The 22,125-nt window shown below is 45.1% G+C and overlaps 1 protein-coding gene across 4 annotated transcripts in view; it reads right to left on the reverse strand.

Moving 5' to 3' along the window:
• The window catches only part of dmrt1 (doublesex and mab-3 related transcription factor 1), a 168,420-nt gene extending 152,376 nt beyond the window's left edge, over positions 1 to 16,044 (reverse strand). For all 4 annotated transcript variants that reach the window (XR_005461581.1, XM_038804680.1, XM_038804679.1 and 1 more), the window contains exons 1-2: positions 15,525 to 16,044; positions 13,824 to 14,004 (exon numbers count right to left, since the gene is read on the reverse strand). Coding sequence is in view for 3 of the 4 variants with exons in the window: in XM_038804680.1 (XP_038660608.1) it covers positions 13,824 to 14,004; positions 15,525 to 15,830 (487 nt within the window). In the remaining variant the exon portion in view is untranslated. The remainder of the gene's footprint in view (positions 1 to 13,823; positions 14,005 to 15,524) is intronic.
• Between the last annotated feature and the right edge of the window lie 6,081 nt (positions 16,045 to 22,125).

The following is a 22,125-nucleotide window of genomic DNA, read 5'->3' on the forward strand; positions in this document are numbered from 1 at the left end:
AAACATGAGAGAGAAGGTAAAAGAGCATTATGCTGATGGATGGAGTTAGATGAGGAAAGGAGAGAGGAGGTGAGAATGAATCATAAACATCACCATGAATTGGTTGGGCGCAATGGTCTGTTTCTGCACTATATATTCTATGTAAGAAGTCTTACACACCAGGTTAAAGTCCAACAGGTTTGTTTCAAATCACTAGCTTTCAGAGCACAGCTCCTTGAGGAGCAGTGCTCCGAAAGCTAGTGATTTGAAACAAACCTGTTGGACTTTAACCTGGTGTTGTAAGACCTCTTACTCTGCTCACCCCAGTCCAACGCCGGCATCTCCACATCATATATATTCTATGTAATTCTATGATATTTATATTCCGAGAACTAACTGTTTTCAGCTTATTCATTAATAACTTTTCCACCATCATAAAGTCAGCAATATGCAATGTTCGCTGATAACTGCATAGCGTCAGTTCCATTTGCAATTCTTCAGATAATGAAGTAATGTGTGCCTGAGTGCAGGGCGCTCTGGACATCATCCAGGCCTGGACTGACAAAAGTAGCAAGTAACAGTCACAACACACAACTGGAAGGTAATGACCAACTCCAACAAGGTGAGATTAACCATCCACCACCTTCAATATCCTGGGGTCATCACTGACCAGAAACTTAACTGCATCAGACATAAATACTGGGTGTACAAGAATCAGTCAGAGGCCGTTGTGTGACTCACCTCCCGACTCCCCAAGCCTGTCTATCAACTATGAGGTATATATCAGGATTGCGATGGAATCCCTCCACTTGCCTGGATGAGTGCAGCTCCAGCAACGCTCAAGAAGCTCAAACACCATCCAAGATAAAGCAGCCCGCTTGATTGGCATCCAGTCCACCTCCCTCAACACCCACTTCCACCGCCACCTATGCACAGTGGCAGCAGTGTGTACCATCTACAAGATGCACTACAGCAGCTCACCAGACTTCTTTGACAGAGCCTCCCAAATCTGCAAACTCTACCACCTAGAAGGACAAGGGCAGCAGGTGCATGGAAACACCACCACCTGCAAGTTCCTTCCAAGTCACACACCATCCTGACTTGGAACTTGCCTCTATTAAATATCACCGTGAGAGTCTAGACTTAACGATTATATGCCTGTAGTTATCCTGAGAATCAAGGTAACATTGGACATCTAACCTGGTCCTTCTCTTAGATAGCTCATACACATGGTCTGAGGTCTTACTTGACCTACCTATTTGAAATCACCTACAGGTGGCATTCAATTTAACAATTTATATACCTCTATCATATCACCCCAAGGTATATGCATTTCTAAAGGGAAGATTTTCTGAATAGTATAGTAATTTAAGTGGGACTATCCTCATAACCTTCTTTTGAACTTTTTCCGAAGCTTCAATGTTCCCCACCACGTGAGGATTCAAAATTGGATTTGTTTTACAAATACTAGTGTGTTGTACAAGGGATCAGTATTTTATACTGAATCAATCTGTGTGCAACTAAATACCCTTTAAAATTATGGATTTGCTAGAAGGAGTAAGGAAACAGTCTTGCAGGATTTACCCAGGGTTATTTTGCTGCAACAGACCATTATCCAAAGTAAGTTTAACTAAAATCAATTTTCTGTGTGTGTGTCTCCAATGTGCGTTGACTCAAGCTGTTTCTCTGACCCCATTTGTTAAATATACTTCCAAGCATGCAGCTGATGTTGGGTTATATGTGCATGACTTTTCTGACATAGAATGGTAATGGCTGAAAAATCAGAAAGCATTTCATTCAAGAAACACGCTGAGGCTCTTTGCTCTAGGAACGAGAAGGCTGAGGGGGAAACTGATAGAGGTATTTAAAATTCTGAAGGGGTCTGATGGAGTAAATGTCCAGACGGTTCCACCTGTGTAGGAAAACAAAACTAGGGGATAGCAACTAATAAATCCAGTAAAGAATTCAGGGAAAACTTGTTACCCAGAGAATGGTTAGAATGTGGGCCTTGCTAATGGCAGGTGCAGTGGAGGCAAATAGCATTGATGCATTTAAGGGGAAGCTAGGTAAACATGAGAAAGAAAGGAATGAAGGATGTAATGACAAAGTTAGATGAAGTAAGATGGGTTATGGGAGGTTTGTGTGAAGCATTGACCAGGTGGCAGAATCATGTCACTGTGATGTAGGTTTTATGCAAATCTGTGTAAGATGCTTCAGCAACTGTGTAGCAAAAGATGTTGTTGAACCAGTGTAGGAAACATGACTGCTCAAATAACTGACTGCTGATTTTATAGTTCAATTGATCAAAAAGAAATGGTACAAACTTATTCTGTGGTAATTCCATTTTTGAAAAATTACACGAGTTATATTACAAAATCCAAACTCTGTTTAACTTCAAACCATAAACAGCAAACGAGACTGGAAATGGAGTCGAGAATAAAGGCTAATACAATCAGAAATATAAAGGTGGCTGAATGTTTCAAACAGCCTCTTTTAACCAAATCGGTTTCCAGTTAACTGATTTTGCCAATGTATACTTCGGCACATCAATCATGAAACCTTGTGCACACACCCCAGAATTTTCCATTCTAGGAACCAAATATCAAGGGGGGTCACATCTATGACTTCAGGATATGTGCTCCCTGTAGTTGAGGCTCCACTTCCAGAGCACGCATTCGTAGAATCAGTCCTAATGTGTTAGCTTTGGTAAGATGTTGACTTATTTTAAATGTTAATAAAGTGTTTATATACATAAATCCAAGAATCCTTCCATTCATTAAATCACTTTATTGCAGTTTGTATTTCAGTCTATTGTTAACACACCACTTCTGCATCAATGCAGGAAAGTTTTAACTCTGCAATGGCCCCAAATCAGCAGTTTAACTCCGGGATCACATTTCTGATGGAACACTCCAGTGTATTTTGGTTCAAGTACTAAAACCACACGCCAACGGTGGTTTCTCACCTCACTGACTTGGTTGGGTAGCCAAGTCACTTTTTAAATTTAGATAGAAACTTTTCAGTTACGAGCATGTGGACACTTTAATTTTTCTTCTTAATTTGCCAGTAGGTGCAGTGTAAAAACAGTCAAGCACAGTATTTCAATCAGGCTGCCTTAGGGGCGGGTTTAGCACAGGGCTAAATTGCTGGCTTTGAAAGCAGATCATGGCAGGCCAGCAGCACGGTTCAATTCCCGTACCAGCCTCCCCGAACAGGCGCAGGAATGTGGCGACTAGGGGCTTTTCACAGTAACTTCATTTGAAGCCGACTTGTAACAATAAGCGATTTTCTTTTCCTTTCATAATCAGATTTTGTATTGAACAGAATTGAGCATTAATGATCCAATCTGCCGTACCACAAATGCACATTTACAAATTCTCATGGAAGGAATTTCTAATCTTGTACGTGCCATCAAAATAAGAACGAAATGAAGCCCAGAGATTTCCCACAAGGACAATAATTGGCAGCAATATCACGCAGGGCTATTCTCCAGCACAGCTTGCTGCTCAAGTTATGTAGATTGGTACACACCAGTTCTTACAGCTGCCCTCTCTGTAGAGGAATGGAGTGTGGGATGAAGCAACTTCAATGCAAACTAGAAAGACAATAGCAACATGTTAAATAATAAAATCACATTTTATTGCTGGCAAAACTAGGGGGCTTGAGGTGATATTTGGACCAGTGTAACTGGAATCTTACTTCACCTCTTTGCAAGTATGCTTTCAGCCCTGTTTTATATTATTATACACTATTTCTCAGTTTTTTTTAAATATGGAGTACCTACCTAGGTGTTGTTCCTTCATTTCCTTTCATGTTGTTACCCTTATTTTATATCATTCACCCTCGTCTTTAGCTTTCTACTCTATTGATTTTGGCTTCTCTAATATCACATTGGATCTGTGTAACTGCCCTCCTGCTGGAGAGAGGGAGAGAGGTGTCCACTCCAGTTGAACTTACAGAAGCTGCTGCTGACTTTGTGATCTGTTATGATCGAGGACAATAGACTTGAGGATGATGTGGTGGATTATGAAATCTTGACTCCATGCTATGCGCTGATGGAAAAGGCTATTGATCATGTACACACAATACAGAAAGTCTATTTTTTCCCTTTTTATTGTTTTTTTACAATTAAGGGGCAATTTAGCATGGCCAATCCACCTACCTTGCACATCTTTGGGTTGTGGGGGCGAAGCCCACGCAGAAACAGGGAGAATGTGCAAACTCCACACGGACAGTGACCCAGGGCCAGGATTCGAACCCGGGACCTCAGTGCCGCAGTCCCAGTGCTAACCACTGCACTACGTGCCACCCCACACAATACAGAAACAATAGAACTTTTCCCCATTCATATTTTACAAAGTACAACACCATTTCCCATTAAAAATGCTTTGGCCAAGTACATTTTCAGATAATGTGCTGGAATTTTCTTTTAGCCGGGCTAAATAATCCAGGTATAAAACAATATTTTCAAAATTCTTTTGAAATTAACGGGCGGAATTCTCCCAAAAGGGGACAAAGTCCTCTAGCAAGGACATTTTGCTGCGTGTTTCCCGGCACACGTAGCGCCAAGAAACACATGGGGCGCGATTCTCCGCTGCCCACGACGGGTCGGAGAATAGCGGGAGAGCGTCCCCGACATTTTTCACGCCCTCCCGCTATTCTCCCCCCCCACGGCACGAATCGCTGCTCGCCGTTTTTTTTACAGCAAACACCGATTCTCCCCAGGCCGATGGGCCGAGTTCCCAGGCCTTTACGGCCGTGTTTACGGCAGCAAACACACCTGCTTGCTGCCGTCATAAAAACGGCCGCAACATGCCCGTTCTGGGCATCCAGGGCCCATATTGACACGGCAGTACCACGGCCGTGCCAAGAGTGGCATGGGCCCGCGATCGGTGCCCACCGATCGCGGGCAGTGCGTCCGTAATGGACGCACTCTTTCTCCCTCCGCCGCCCCACAGAATTAGTCCACGGGGCAGCCAAGGGAGATGACGGCCCCGCGCATGCGCGGGTTGGAGCCGTCCAATCCGCGCATGCGCGACTGACGTCATCGTGCGTGTCAGCCGGCGTGACGCTTGGCGCGTGAACTTAGCGACGGTCGCTAAGCCCGCGATGCCGTGCTTCACGGGGCCCCGCTGCTAGCCCCGCCCAGGGGAAAGAATCGGGTCCCGGGAGGGGGCGCGGAGGCTGCCGTGAAACACAGCCAGTTTCACGGCAGCCTTTACGACTCGCCGCATTTGCGGAGAATCGCGCCCTCGGCTATTCAACACGACTCAACCTGAACAGGGAACACATAGACTCGTTTTGTACAGTGTAGCAAGAGATGACGTCCTGATCTCAGAGGCCCTAAAACAATCCCCGATCTCGTCCCAAGCCAAACGCAATATGGGAGGGTCCCTGCACCACCCCAACACACACACTGGGCAACCCCGGCCCAATCATGTGTGTGCAGAAAATGTCAAATTGGCAGTGCCAACCTGTCAGTGACTCTGCCAACTGGCAATGCCACTTGGGCACCTTAACAGTGCCAGGCTGGCACACAGATGGCACTGCCAGGGTGCCCAGGTGACACCAGCTGTGCCCAAGCACTGCCCTGCCCAAAGGGCATGAAGCCAGGGGCCTCTCCGATCCTCTGGGAGACCCACACGAGCGCCGTTCCATTGTCCCTAATTGTGGAGACCAGTGCTGGATGGTTCTGACCAGAGATCTCCGATGCAATGGGGTTGAATCCCAAAGTCTCAGGTACCTTGAGAATCTGCACATTTGAGTGAGGTTTACTGTTAAAAAGTGAGCCCGCCCATTGTGGGTGGGATTCACATGATGCGTCGCGAGCCGGATTCTGCTTTTCTGGCGCAGCGTGTCTGTTGACTTGTGCCCAATCTTTCAGTTCACATTTTTTTGCTGTTCAGCACATACTGCTGATCAACATCAGGTCAGCTCATTGCTGTCGTTAAGCCTCTTTTCAATTGATACACTTTAGCACAACAGGTAAGGCTTCTTTCAGTCCACTCTCAGGTCATATCTGTGCTCTATATTATCACACTTGCATCACAAATTTTCAACTGCAGAACAAACCAGTCATAGTTAGCTTTTAGAAGCAACCGATAACAAATTAAAAATAGTAAAAATATTTTAACTACTTCTGCCACTGTCACATCAATAAACAACAAAGCATTGCTTTGCATTGACAGGAATTGCACTGACTCTTCACTGTGAACACATGCCTCATTTTACAACTTTTATATACCTACTTCCCCTTGGTAAAAATAAATCTTGCTGATAAAGAAAATAACAGTTCCTTATTACACCTACTTCTTCGTGAAGATATTACTGTTGTGCCTAGCATCATCATACTGAGCACTAAGAACACACTGAAAGAATAACTGCTACCTCCAAGTGGTTTTAGAAATGATTTGAGTGGCGCCATTCTGTACAGTAAAACTGTGATACGGTCAGTTTACTGGTGAGAAGCAAAGTTATGGGCCTTCGTGGTCCAATTCAGGTGCAGATGGGTGGCCTGAAAAATGGTGGTGACACCATGCGGTCAGGACATTACCTCGGTCCTTTTATTAAAGGACTTACCCCTTTGAATTTAAAGTTGCAACTGTCTCCAGAGGCTAGCAGAGGGGTTAGTATTAAGAACTTTGCCATGTTCAGCAGGTTGTCAGCCTCCTGGCATCAAGTGCACACCAAAATAATGGGACAGCAGTTTGGACATCTGTGCACCAGGAAGGCTGCAAGTGAAAATGGGTGCTGCACCCTCAGAAATCAAGGTCATTGGAAACAAGGAGCAGCAGCCCGGACCGGGATGGGAAAGCATCAAGGGGCCAGAGGAAAGAAATGAAGGGCATGAAAGGGAAGTAAATACCACCTTAAGTACAGTATTTACAGGCAGAGACGAAGCTATCTGGCTATGAGTGAGAAGCAGTCAGGTGGTGCCCAGCAAGCCTTCCTGAGAGGATCTTGGTCAGTGTGGACTCTCCATAACTTGGTCCTCCGAAGAGGTGTGGACCTCAAAGAAGACAGCGTATTAGAGGAGGTGCAGGAGATGAGAGAGAAAGAATTGGAGTCAGAGTAAGATGGTGCTGATGATTGACACGTCCATTGCTGCCCCTTTAGCTACAATTGTATAGAAAACTCATCTCCATGTCAAATAAAAGCTCACCTCAAAAAAATCCAAACTTCAATCAGCTTCCGACCAAATGCAGGTTTCTATCAGAAAAACAGCCCAGGTTCCTTTTCCAGCCTCGATGGCAAAAATCTGTCGCTAGATAGGCTGAAGTCTGTAAAAGGAATTTTATTCATTTGAGATGTGGGCGTCGCGGGCTAGATTAGCATTTATTGTCCACCCCTAGTTGCTGTTGAGAAGGTGGTGGTGAGCTGACATCTAGAACTGCTATAATGCTGTTAGGAAGGGGGTTCCAGGATTTTGACCCAGCAATATTGAAGGAACGGTGATATATTTCCAATTCAGGATGGTGAGTGACTTGGAGGCGAACCTCCAGGTGACGGTATTCCCAGGTATCTGCTGCTCTTGTCCTTCTAGATGGTAGTGGTCATGGGTTTGGCAGGTGCTGTCTCGGGAAACTTGGTGAGCTGCAGCAGTGCATCTTGTAGATGGTACAGTTGTATACGGCAGCCACTGTTCCGTTAGTGCTGGAGGGATTGAATGTTTGTGGAATAGGGGGCAATCAAGCGAGCTGCTTGTCTTGGATGATGTCAAGCTTCTTGAGTGTTGCTGGAGCTGTCAAATGGACAGCATTCCATTCGACTCCTGACTTGTGCCTTGTAGATGGTGACAGGCTTTGGATAATCGGGAGGTGAGTTACTAGCTGTAGAATTCCTAGCCTTTGACCTGCTCTGGTAGCCACAGTATTTATATGCATGATTAGTTCAGGTTCCGGTCAATGGTAATGCCCAGGATATTGATAGTGGGGGGTTTGGTGATGGTAATGCCGTTGAATGTCAAGGGGCGATGGTTAGATCCTTTCACTTTGGAAATGGTAATTACTTTGCACTTGGACTGCTGCAGTATCGGAGGAGCTGCGACTGGTGCTGAACATTGTGCAGTCATCCGTAAACATCCCACTTCTGACCTTATGATGGAAGAAAGGTTATTGATGAAGCAGCTGGAGATGGTTGGCCTAGGACACTATCTTGAGAAATGCCTGCAGTAATGTCCTGGAGCTGAGATTATTGATCTCCAATCACAACCATCTTCCTTTGTACCAGATACAAATACAACCTGTGGGACAATTCCCATTGACTCCAGTTTTGCTAGAGCTCCTTGATGTCATATTCAGTCAAATGTTGCTTGATGTCAAGGGTAGTCACTCACATTTGGCCTCTGGAGTTCAACTTTTTGTCCATGTTTGAAGCAAGGCTGTAATGAGGTCAGGAGCTGAGCGACCCTAGTGGAACAAAAACTAATCATCTGTGAGCGGATTATTGCCAAGTAAGTGCCACTTGATAGTGCTGTTGATAATGCCTTCCATCACTTTACTAGTGATCGAGAGTAGACTGATGGAGCCATAATTGACTGGGTTGAATTTGTCCTATTTCTTATGTATAGAACATACCTGGGCATTGCCAGGTAGATGCCAATGTTGTAGCTGCACTGGAACATCTTGGCTTGGGGCGTGGCAAATTCTGGAGCATCATTACCAGAATATTGTCAGGGCCCATAGACCTGGCAGTATCCAGTGCCTTCAGCCATTTGTTGATATTACGTGGAGTGAATTGAATTGGCCAAAGACTGACATCTATCTAGCTCCACGTTACTCTCCATCCTGACCAGTCTAGCAGCTATGTACTTTAGGATCCGTGGTGGTATTCTCCAAATTGAAGTCCCCCCACACAGAGTGCATTCTACCCCTTTGTCACCCTCAGTGCTTCTCCAAGTGGTTTTCAAGATGGAGGAGTACTGCATCATCAGCAAGGGAAAACAGTACTCAGGACAATAATCAACAAGTGCTTTTCTTGCCCATGTTTGATCTGGTGCCAGGAGACCTCCTGGGATCCAGAGTCGACATTGAGGGCCCCCAGGGCAATTCCCTCCTATCTGCATACCACTGTGGCGCCACCTCAGCTGTGTCCGTCCTTCTAGTGGGACAGGAATGGTGATGTCTGGGACATTTTCTGTAAGGTGTGATTCCATGCATCTGACCACATCAGGCTTTTGCTTGACTCATCTGAGACACCTCCTTTAACTTTGGCACAAGCCCCCAGATGTTAGTAAGGAGGACTTTGCCGGGTTGACAGGGTTGGATTTGCCGTTGTTGTTTACGATGTCGAGGTCAATGCTGGATGGCCAGTCCAGTTACACTCCTTTTTGTTCCATTTGCAATTGTTGAATACAATTGAGTGGCTTGCTAGGCCACTTTAGAGGGCATTTAAGAGTGCGCTAAAACAGCGTTTTTCAAACTGCAGATGATGTCATTAATGAAAGAAGCTATGGTATCAGGCATTTTGCAGAAAAGCAATGTTAGTTGAGTTTTAGATTGAGATGTGACAGAAGTTAAGCATCTGCTCTCACTGCAGTTCAGTTAAAAGTATGTCTGCAGAAAGATTAGCAGTTTCTTTGCAAGCAGTTCAGAATTGTGACTGGAAGGTGAGCTGAAACAGGCTGAGAAGTAGCTTCTGAAGAAATATAGACCAGAATTTTTGTATGGTTCTGACAGGATTCAGGTCTTGTATTTAACGCAGTGTCAAAAGATCTCTTTCTCACAGTAGTGTATCCAGACATCTCTGTTCAGCAGATATTCCTGGGTGGTAACTATATTTGAAACTGGATTGAGAGCTGAAATGGAATTGAGTAGGAATAAAGATAGCAGTTAAGGTTTTTGTGCCATCGAATTGGTTAGCATTGTTTAAGGGGTAATTGTAAACTATTTTCTTTGTAATGATAAAGATGTTTTAATACTACTTTCGAAATAAAGTTTGTTTTAATAGATCATATCCATATTTTGCATGCAATCACTCCTGGAGCGAGGTATCATTTCCTCAGTTTTACAAAATCAAAATAAAATATTGGAGTTTCTATCCAGTTTCCAAGCCACTGTTGGGGTCTGGTCCAGGAACGTAATAAAATGAGGGAATGATCTCACTGAGCAATTCAAGTAACATCATAAATTCTGAGAGCAAAGCTTGAAAGATTTGCAAAGCAACTTTGGAGAATAAAACTGAAACTACTGCTGGCTGTGATTTTGCTGTATGTATTTAGGAGTTGGTCAGGATTTTGGTGTTTGCTCCTCTGACTCCATTGTCAGCTTCAGGTTGACAATTCATGAGCACAACATATGATAAAATCTTCACTGACGTATTTAAATATTATCACATAATCAAATATTGATCTGAAGTTGGTTATGAAAGTAACAGCCAGCAAATATGCCAGATAATAATGGGCTATCTGAAATAGAAATCTAATTAAGGGGTTTAGAAGAAGCCGGAAAGAAAATAAAGTATTAACAGATCCCCAAATTGGATCAGTCTTAAAACATTAATCTGCTGCTTCTTGAAGTTACATGCAGTGCTTTTATTTTATGGGGAGAACAGCATTCATTTCAGTTCAGCTGTAATTCAATGGCAGCAGCATGCACTCAAATCGGAAGTGTAACATTAATATTGATGGAATGATGAGTAAAACTTCAATTTTACACAAGTAACAAGGAATAATCTGCAGTTAATGAATAGTAAATCTTAGATTGTGTCTAAGCCACCTCCCACTTTAATTCTAACACAATCAGTATGCAATTCCATATCTTTCTCCCTCGTTTATCCAGCTTCCCCTTAAATGCACTTATGCTATTTGCCTCAACTACGCTTTGTGGTGATAAATCCCACATCCTACTCACTCTCTCGGAAAAGAAGGCTCTTCTGAATTCCTTCTTGGATTTATTAGCGACTGTCTTACAGTCTCTCCGACAGTGGAAACATCTTTGTAATGTCTATTCTCAAACTCCTCAACTTTCAAGCTCTGTAGTAGGTTACCAGTCAGTCTTGTTGGTTGAGAGAACCACCACCTTCCCCCACCTCCCAAGTCTGTTTAATAATAATAATAATCTTTATTGTTGTCACAAGTAGGCTTTCACGAACACTGCAATAAAGTTACTTTGAAAATCCCCGAGTTGCCACTTTCCTGATATTTATAACCTCTCCATTCTGGTATCATCCTTGTAAATCTTTTGTACCATTTTCTTTGGTGTTTGTTTTTGTAATATGAGCAGAGTTGTGACAGAGGTCAATAGAATGTTGGGCACTAAGGGAATTAAGAGGTATGGGAAGGTAGAGTTGATCAGCCAATATCTGATTGAATTGCAGAGCAGGCTCGAAGGATCAAATGGCCTACCCCAGCTCTCATTTCTTATGCTCTTAGACAATGTGCAAATAGGGCAGTGAAATGAAATGAAATGAAAATCATTTATTGTCACAAGTAGGCTTCAAATGAAGTTACTGTGAAAAGCCTAGTCGCCACATTCCAGCGCCTGTTCGGGGAGGCTGATACAGGAATTGAACCGTGCTGCTGGCCTGCCTTGGTCTGCTTTAAAAGCCAGCGATTAGTGAAGATAATTATGTACCTTTTATATTATGTCACTAATTATACTGACCGAAGAGCAACTGGGACCCATTTTCAAAACTTAAATAAACATTCCCTGTCATCATTTTAACATCTGGGATGTTCACCATCATTTTACTTAATAAAAGTCATTTGAAATCATCTCTGTGCAATGTGCAATGTAATTTTAATAACTGTATATAGGTTTACCAAAAATCCAGCTTGTCTCAGACTTTCTCCAATATTTTAGTTATAAGCCAAATAATTTATCTTTCATGCCTTTCACAGTGCAGTAAATCAAGCTGTATATCGCAATACACAGCACAACAGAATCTGATGTAAAATTGGGTTTAAAATGTTCCACCTCTCTATGAAAACAAATGTACGATGCATTTTTTTGGATTCCTTATCGAAAACCAATAGCATCTCCATAAAATACAAATAAAAATGTTGGAAGTACTCAACCAGCACATTTGAAGAGAGATTGATTCCTGAAACGTTAACTCCTTTTCTCTCTTTTAGAGATGTTGCCAGACATACTGAGTACTTCCAACACTTTCTGTCTGTATTTCAGATTTCCAGCATTCACATGCATATTAATTTTCAACAAAATGCAATTTTGAACTGTTAGTTACAATATATTCCAGACCATTTCCATTTGATGCTATAGTTCTTCTAATTTCAGAAAAAGAATTGCACTTTGACTTTTGAAAACTATATTCAACACGAAGTTAGGCTTAAAAGTAGGTATGTAGACCTAATGTGCAGACTACTATGCTAATGGGTTCCTAGCCTCACCCATGCAATTGTAGGAAAAGGCTGAGCTGAAACCAGAAGAGCCAAGCGTAATCCAAAGCAAACAACAGATGAAAACCTGTGTGGGTATGCTGCCTACCCTCTTGGCTGTCGGAAAATCAGGGTAACAAGAGTTAAAATTACTTTGGAAGTTGAACGTAATTTTTCAGAGTGCTAAACAAAAATCCAGAACTCCTGAAACTGGAAAACGAATGGAAGAGAATTACCTTGTTTTAAAAGGAGCTACGAATGTATTTATACTACAGCTACAACATTGCTGCAACACAGCTTCCATTTTACTGTGACACTAAAGTTGCAGAATAACTCTAGATTCTAAAAAGCAGCGTGTAACCTCCTAAAGTCATTCTTCACCAACACCCCAACATAAAAATGACAATATCATTTGCACCCCAGGAATATTCTTTAACGGACAATCTGCCTGTTCACAAGACTTCTACATTTGAAAGGCTAGATGGGGAGATCAGTGCAGTAAATTACAAATGACCTGTCTGGAACCCATTCCATAAATTTCAGTTATGAACTTTGTTTCTAGCAAGATTTTATTTATTTAAACAGCAACAACCAACTCCTTTAGATAATGAATATCAAAAAATTGAAATTGTGTACAATACCAATCATTCCACTATATTCCAGCCTCACAATAAAGCGTTGTAACATATGTTTCAGAATATATTCCTTAAATTACTGGTTAGACAAATTGGCTATTAAGAAAAAAAAACTGCTGTAGCAACATACACTCTAACATGTTTAAATGTTGCCATGAACTATTTAACAAATTATTTTTGAAGAATCTCAAAATAGAACCAAATTAAATTGCTTACCTTAGAAACTCGTGAAGGGAGGAAATGCAACATTCTCCCAACAGAACACTAATATTCTCCCAATAGTGGATCCACCATTCTCCCAACAGAACACTTGTGGATCCAACATTCTCCCAACAGAACAAGTGGATCTAACATTCTCCCAAAGGAGCATTAGTAGATCCAAAGTTCTATGAATGAATCATTTCCCCCATAATACAGGGAACAAGTAAAACTGATCTGCCCAGAAAGGTTCAAGATGGGCTAAGTGAAACCTTTATTAAGCGCCTGGCTCGGTTGCAATATATTAATCGGATTTTCAAATGAAATAGCCAAAACTAAGATTGTTATCCAATTTAGACACTTTATTATCAAGTTATAATTTGGCTGGAGATCTTAAACGTTTTCAAATTGGTTCTCTGACTTTTGCAACCTGCAGTTAAACGAGTGTTTTCACCAGTGCGAATGTTTCCCCCCCCTCCCATTCTGACACAAACTGGCTGCTGGAGCCGTGGAGACCAATTTGGAAACATCTCAGGCTCGAAAACGCAAAACGCCCCGTCGGTTAAATAAATCAATTTTCTTCAGTGATGCAAGTTAAGCAGTTCGAGCAACTTAATGCAAACCCCTTGAAAACTCAACCTCCCGCGCTGGGCGCCGGCCTGCTTTGAAATTACCTGACGAAGTGACCGGTGTGTTGGGGTTCGATGGCAACCCGGTCCCTCCAGTCCCCAGAGCGCAGGAGCTGTTTGGGGTTGCATTCTCTCTCTTGATGAGCAGCTCTGCGGCTCCAGGCAGGGGAATGGGTCGGCTGATCCCCAGCTCTTCCTCCTGGGCTTGCTGTCTCCTGAGGGCTACCTACAAACAAAAACAATCAGCTCAGATCTAGCGGCTATATGGTCGTACTTCGAACTAGTGCCACGGTCTGATCTCAAGTTTGGTCCATGGGCAAAAATAGCCGCCTGTCTTCCAAATCAGTTAAATTGCTGACATGATTTTGTTATGACTTTATAATCTGCATCGTAAATAGATTGTTTTATTTAATCAGAGAAATCCGCTTTCAATGCTCAGTTGAAAACCTGTATGAAACGAGTTTAACTAAATTCTAAAGGATAATTAATATCAAAAAAATATCTTCGGTGAAAATTGTTTGCTCTGTAATGGCCAAATAAAAATCTCTGCAGAAAATGTTTTAAATTCAGTAACTGAATTAATCCGGTCCTTAAACTTAAAATAGAGAATAATCGGAAATGATTTAATGGTTTAAATAATTCCGCATTACTTCGGTGTAAATATTATAAACGGGGTGAACATCAAATTGGCCCGACAGCTAATCAGATATTCGCCGAATGTTACGAACTCTTCAAAACGGGGGCTAAACTGTGAACATTTATCAGATACATTTTTCACAATAACTAAATTTCACATCCACCACAAATCTAGGTTAACAAATTGTGCCGTTCCTGTAAACTCAAAATCCAAACTGAATTCAAAATAGATAGCAGTCCGAATTGTAGTAAAGTTCATGTTGCTTTCGAATTCCAACACACGAGCTGCAATTTAGAATTATTCCATCGCCCTTTCATGTTGTTTGTTTTTATCCCGGGTTTCATAAAACAGCATTAATTTCAGATAGTCGAACCGACCTCTTTGTATGAAACTGCACTGTAAAGGTATTTATGCAAAGTCCAAATGTGTTAAATGATTTGAGCACTGTATGTAATCTTTGAACACTCCAACCCATTTAAGATTTTGCATATCATTTTTGAGAATTTAAAGCAGTACAGTGCATCTTCAAAGTTGCTAAAGTCCGTTTGATGCGCCGGTATTTCACTGAGTTACGAACTTATTAATATCCAGATTTTTTTAACTTTCGCATTTGTAAATTAGACAGGTATTATGCCACAACCACGATGTTGTTGCAATCGTCTTTTGCCAATAAAGTGCGGATTATTCCACATGCAAATAATTTTAGATTTAGATTAGTTCGTAAACGAGGTTTATGAAACTCGGGAAGAAAAGCAGAACATACTAGGATTACTCCGACAGTATCCCAATATTTCCTGATTTTATTCCAGATCAGCACCCGGGATGTTTTGCTCTTATATTTCTGAATCGGGGGTGTTTCTTTTTATTTCGATGCTGTATCTATTTTAAATTAATGTTTTACATGCATCTGTACACGGCTTCCAGTAACAGTTCTGACATGAGGCTCAGGGTTGCAGCCAGGTTTCGTTTCTTCAAACGCCACCACTTTGCATGGACAAGATCTTGCACATTCCACCCCCGCCCGCCGCATGTTCCCACTCCGAGCGAGGGTTTGACGCGCCGCGGAAGCAACAAATAAAAGAACGAAAATGCTCGATCTTGCAGGTTACCTGCGCTGCCATGACCCGCTGCCTCTCTGCGATCAGGTTGCATTTCTTACATTGGCACTCCCTCCACATGCAGAATCTCTTGTGTCCCTTCAGAGCCGACACGTAGCCGTGGTTCCTGCACCGGGCGCACTTGGGCAGGCGAGGCGACTTCTTCGAAGCGGGCGACACGGCGCCCGAGTTCAGAGCCTTGGAGAAATTGCCGTTCACATTATTGCTACTGCCGCTGCTGTTGATAACGGAATCTCCGTCGCCCACCACCCCGGCTGGAGCCGATGCTGAAGACTTGGACCCAGCTCCGTTTGGCATCTTCCGATATATATATATGTATATAAGAAAAACAAAACAAAAATCTTTCCTTTTTTTGGTTATTGTAAATAATTACTTGTTTAATTTGGCGATTTGTTACTTCGCAGTGGCGATGTTGTAACAAAGTTTTGGGCTTGTTGCTGGGAGCCCGGGCTGCTTGTCTCCAACACAATCCCTGGAGCCGCTCTGAGGCGTCGAGCAGCAAATTGGCGGCTTTTTTTTTGTTACCTCCGGAGCCAGAATCGCAGCGCGAGGTGTCGGTCACGTGGCTCCACCTCCTCGCCAGCCCATTGGTTCCCCGCTTGCCCGCGCTCCCGCGCTCCATCCTTGCCCAAGGGTCTCTTTCGTATTCAATCTGGTCAAGTAGCTTCAATGTAGGGGAGGATGGTTCCTAGGCAGGTCCTATCCATCCATCTGCTCTGTTTTTTATAAATATATATTTTTTGACAGAGACCCCCCCCCCGTCTTTTTAGCCTCTCAAATAAAAATAAAATACTGCCGATGTTGGAAATCTGAAATAGAAACAGTAAGTGCTGCTTAGATTCAGCAGGTCTGCCAGCACATTGTGGAGAGAGAAGCCAGTGTTCTGTAGAAGGGTCCTAGGCGGGCAACAGGTTTGCACAGTGGATAGCACTGCTGCCTCACGGCACCGAGGTCCCAAGTTCGATCCCGGCTCTGGGTCACTGTCCGTGTGGAGTTTGCACATTTTCCCCGTGTTTGTGTGGGTTTCGCCCCCACAACCCAAAGATGTAGGTGGATTGGTGGCGTTAAATTGTCCCTTAATTGGAAAAAATTGGTTACTGTAAGTTTTTTACTTTTAAAAAAACATTTAAAAAGAAGGGTGATTGGAACTCGAAGCGTCCAGTCTGTTTTTCCCTCTCCACGGGTGCTGCCACGCGTATCAAGTCCGTATGACCCTTCTGCAGAACTCTTGTTTCTCTCTCCACAGGTGTCGCAAGAATTGCTGAGTTTATCCAGCATTTTCTGTTGTTATTTCGTTATAGCCTCTGCCATTTGCGATCACCACAAGCTGGTGGCAAGTAGTCGCTAATTACAGCATCGTGCATAAGGGACTTAAGATGGAAAAATATAAAAAAATAAGGGGCATGGGCAAGACTGGAGTGCATCGCTCCCATTGAAGGGCACAGATATGCAGATATGATGTGGCTCTGCAAAATCTCTTCTCACAGCACATTAACCAGGGCGCTGACGTTTGATAGATCATCAAAAAAAGCACATACCCATTCCTTCTAAGTTTATAAAAGCAAATTACTGCGGATGCTGGAATCTGAAACAAAAGAGAAAATGCTGGAAAATCTCAGAAGGTCTGGCAGCATCTGTAGGGAGAGAAAAGAGCTAACGTTTTGAGTCCGATGACTCTTTGTCAAAGCCAACAGACCGTGTGCTAATGGCCACAGAAACCAAGGGGAAAGAGTGTTAATGACAGTCCCCAGAGAGAACAAAAGATGTGAAAGGTCAAACAGCAGAGAAGCTAACATCAGGGGATGAACTGTAGATGTGAGGGGAGGAGAAGGGGGAAGCAAAGAGGAGAAAGGTGAAGGAAATGTGGATAAGATTCGGCAGGAGGGGTTTAAATATATATATTAAGAAATAAAGAAATGGTAAAAGACAGTTAAAATGAAATGGGATGAATACAAATGGTTGGGTAGTTTCTCACGGCGACCGGAGATTCTCCGGCCCGGATGGGCAGGGCGGCCTGCCGAACCCGACTGATTCACGCTGGCGCCAACCACACCTGGTCGATGCCGGCGTGAACAGCGCGCGACCTCTGTGTGTGGGGCCTGTAGGGGGCGGAGGGAGGATCGAGCACCACGGGCGTGCTCAGGACATGTCTGGCCCGCGATCGGTGCCCACCGATCGTCGGGCCGGCGTCTCTAAAAGACGCACTCTTTTCCCTCCGCCGCCTCGCAAGATCAAGCCGCCATGTCTTGCGGGGCAGTGGAGGGGAAGACGGCAACCGCGCATGCGCGGGTTGGCGCCGGTCAACCTGCGCATGCGCGACTGATGTCACTTAGGCGCCGCCGGCCGCGTCATTCCTGGCGCGCCGCTTTGGCGCAAGCGTCAAGGCCCGGCACCCGAGATTCATGCGCCGCCGCTCCTAGCCCCCCCCGGGGGTGGGGGAGAATAGGGGGCGAGGAGCGGCCTCTGACGCCGGAGTGAAACACTCCAGGTTTCACTCCGGCATCGGCTGTTTGTCTCCCGATGAGAGAATTCCACCCGGAGTGTTTCACTCCGGTGTCGGAGGCCGCTCCACGCCCCCTATTCTCTCCCCCCCCCCCCCAGGGGGCTAGGAGTGGCAGCGCGTGAATTCCGCTGCTCGGGCCTTGACGCTTGCGTCAAAGAGGCGCGCCGGGAATGAGGTGGCCGGCGACGCCAAAGTGACGTCAGCCGCGCATGCGCAGGTTGGTCGGCGCCAACCCACGCATGCGCGGTTGCCGTCTTCCCCTCCGCTGCCCCGCAAGTCATGGCGGCTTGATCGTGTGGGGCGGCGGAGGGAAAAGAGTGCGTCTTTTAGAGACGCCGGCCCGACTATTGGTGGGCACCGATCGCGGGCCAGACATCTGCTGAGCATGCTCGTGGTGCTCAATCCTCTCTCTGTCCTCCACAGGCCCCACACTCACTGGTCGCGTGCTGTTCACGCCGGCAGCGACCAGGTGTGGTTGGCGCCAGTGTGAACAGGTCGGATTCGGGCCGGAGAATCGGCAGTCGCCGTGAGAAACGGCGAGCAGCAATTCTCCGAGCGGCCTGTCGCAAAACACAACACGCCATTTTGGGGGGGTGGGAGAATCGCGGGAGGTGCCAGGGCGGAGTGGCACTATATTTAAGGGCAGCACGGTAGCATTGTGGATAGAACAATCGCTTCACAGCTCCAGGGTCCCAGGTTCGATTCCGGCTTGGGTCACTGTCTGTGCGGAGTCTGCACATCCTCCCCGTGTGTGCGTGGGTTTCCTCCGGGTGCTCCGGTTTCCTCCCACAGTCCAAAGATGTGCAGGTTAGGTGGATTGGCCATGATAAATTGCCCTTAGTGTCCAAAATTGCCCTTAGTGTTGGGTGGGGTTACTGGGTTATGGGCATAGGGTGGGGTTACTGGGTTATGGGGATAGGGTGGAGTTGTTGACCTTGGGTAGGGTGCTCTTTCCAAGAGCTGGTGCAGACTCGATGGGCTGAATGGCCTCCTTCTGCACTGTAAATTCTATGAAAAAGAGTCGAAATTTTGTAATTCAAACTTTTACTGTCCATTAAAGATGTTGTACGTAATTTTGATATTTAGTTATTTGCAGGCTGATATATTGTCCTCAGATTAAAAGTAGTGTGGATTGTAACTTGTGAGAGGGAGAGTTCATAGAGGGTTTTCAGGAGGATTTTAACTGCAGTGTTTTTCGGGTCCATTGAGAATAAAAGCAATGCTGGGTCTGGTTCTTAGGAATGAAATGGGCCAAGTGTCAGTAAAGGAACATTTAGGGGACAATGATCATTGTATTATAAGGTTTCGGTTGGTGATACAGACAAGAAACAATCCAGAGGACAGGGTGGCACAGTGGCTAGCACTGCTGCCTCACAGCCCGAAAACCCTGTTCGATCCTGGCACCGGGTCACAGTCCATATAGAGTTTGTACATTCTCCCAGTGTCTGCATGGGTCTCACCCCCACAACCCAAAGATGTGCAGGGTAGGTGGATTGGCCACACTAAATTGCCCCATAATTGGAAAAAAAAGTTTTAAAAGTAAATGTAGTAAGTAACATAGAATTGAAATTAACAGATTTGTTAAAAAAATAAATAAAAGAAGACAATCCGGAGGACTTCCGGTGACGGTGATGTGCTGAGTGGACACACATCACATAGCTCTCCTCCATATCAGAACTGAAATGGCACTTTTGCCCCAACATTTGAAGACATATTTACCTCAATGGAAAGAAGAGAATAACCATGAAAGAATGGCAGCAAACGGGAGCTGAGGGGCTGAAGAGATAGCAGAAGTGGTGGAAAGGGCCACGAGCAGCAGGTGGTCTCACGAGGCAAAGGAGCCCCGGCCACCGAGGAGAGAGGGCGGCCAACGACCCAATCATCAGCCTCCCCCACCCCCCACTTACCCCCTCCCCACCACCTGGAGACGGGTGGAAGGATTTCCTTATGAAGGAGCTGACTGCCATGAAAGAGGCAATCAGGATAGAAATCCAGATGGCAGTGACAGAGGCGATGGTCACCATGTAAAAGATAATCGACGGGCTGGGGAAGAAGGTGGATGCACAGGAAAGGACGATCCTCCACCTGGAGAAGGACTCGACAGACCAGAGCAAAGCCGGGTAGCACCCGAGGGCGATCATTGCAAAGCTCCACCGAAATCAGGATCATGAGAGGAACCTGCGGTGGGCATGTCAGACAAAGGCGCGTACCTGGGAAGGACACAAAACCCAAATTTTTCAGGACACTGGGACAGATCTGGCGAAACACAAGGCCAGGAAGGTTCCGCTTCCTGTTTAGATCTTCATTCCCAAAGCCTTTTTCCACAAGGTAGACAAAATGATCATGGCGTTCGTGTGTGGGGGGGGGGGGGGGGGGGGGGGGCGTGAGAACCCAAGGATCCCCAAGTCTACACTGCAAAGGAGGAAAAACATGGGCAGTCTGGCACCTGCCAAATCTACAAAAGGGCCACGAGCAGCAGGTGGTCTCACGAGGCAAAGGAGCCCCGGCCACCGAGGAGAGAGGGCGGCCAACGACCCAATCATCAGCCTCCCCCACCCCCCACTTACCCCCTCCCCACCACCTGGAGACGGGTGGAAGGATTTCCTTATGAAGGAGCTGACTGCCATGAAAGAGGCAATCAGGATAGAAATCCAGATGGCAGTGACAGAGGCGATGGTCACCATGTAAAAGATAATCGACGGGCTGGGGAAGAAGGTGGATGCACAGGAAAGGACGATCCTCCACCTGGAGAAGGACTCGACAGACCAGAGCAAAGCCGGGTAGCACCCGAGGGCGATCATTGCAAAGCTCCACCGAAATCAGGATCATGAGAGGAACCTGCGGTGGGCATGTCAGACAAAGGAGTTGCTGACAAATTTTCCCTTGGAAACTGTCGAAGCAACATCATTTCACTCCTGTCAGCTGGTGCAGGGGTGTAAGTACAAACATGTAGAATTAGTTCACCTCTGATGCAGCCTGAGCTGCTTTTTAAAAAATTCATTTATGGGATGTGGGTGTCCTGGTTATGTCCTGGTGAGAGGATGGATACGCGAACCTAACACGGAGTGGGTGAGGTTGATAAGTGTGCCAAGACATGCAGAAATGACTGGTTCACAACCCTTTGGGTGACCTAATTTCTCCTCATCTCGGGGTAGCATCTTAGCAGACAGTCAGGCGATGCTGCGTGTTGAACATCCTCCAATGTTTTCTTTCCTGTAATGCTACTGACAAAATAATAAACTGTGATTCAACGGGATAGTTTTTCAGGAATTCACTCTACTAATCTTGCTACTGGAGTTGCTGACAAATTTTCCCTTGGAAACTGTCGAAGCAACATCATTTCACTCCTGTCAGCTGGTGCAGGGGTGTAAGTACAAACATGTAGAATTAGTTCACCTCTGATGCAGCCTGAGCTGCTTTTTAAAAAATTCATTTATGGGATGTGGGTGTCCTGGTTATGCCAGCATTTATTGCCCACCCCTAGTTTCCCTTCAGAAGGTGGTGGTGAGTTGCCTGCTTGAATCGCTGCAGTCCTTGAGGTGTAGATACACCCACTGTGCTGTTAGGGAGGGAGTTCCACGATGTTGCCCCAGCGACAGTGAAGGAACGGTGATATATTTCCAAGTCAGGGTGATGAGTGACTTGGAGGGGAGTTCCAGGTATCTGCTGCCCTTGTCCTTCTAGGTGGCATTGGTCGTGGGTTTGGAAACTGCTGTCTAAGGAACCTTGGAAAGTTTCAGCAGTGCACCTTACAGATGGTATACACGGCTGCCACACTGTTCGCCGGTTGTGGAGGGTTTGAATGTTTGTGGAAGGGGGAGCAATCAACGAGCTGCTTTGTCCTGGATAGTGTTGAGCTTCTTGAGTATTGTTGGAGTTGCACATCCAGGCAAGTGGAGAGTATTTCATTACACTCCTGACTTGTGCCTTGTAGATGGTGAACAGGCTTTGGGGGGTGGGTCAGGAGTGTTAAGTAATGGGTTAAGAGACATTCCAATTAGTTGTTTAATTTATGTGAAGTATCCAATAATTGACACAAATTATGTAAAGGGGCTTCTGGTGGCCTTTGTGTCAAGTGATGTGATGTTA

This window comes from Scyliorhinus canicula, chromosome 8 (assembly GCF_902713615.1).
Source record: "Scyliorhinus canicula chromosome 8, sScyCan1.1, whole genome shotgun sequence".
In the NCBI taxonomy this organism is placed as follows: domain Eukaryota; kingdom Metazoa; phylum Chordata; class Chondrichthyes; order Carcharhiniformes; family Scyliorhinidae; genus Scyliorhinus; species Scyliorhinus canicula.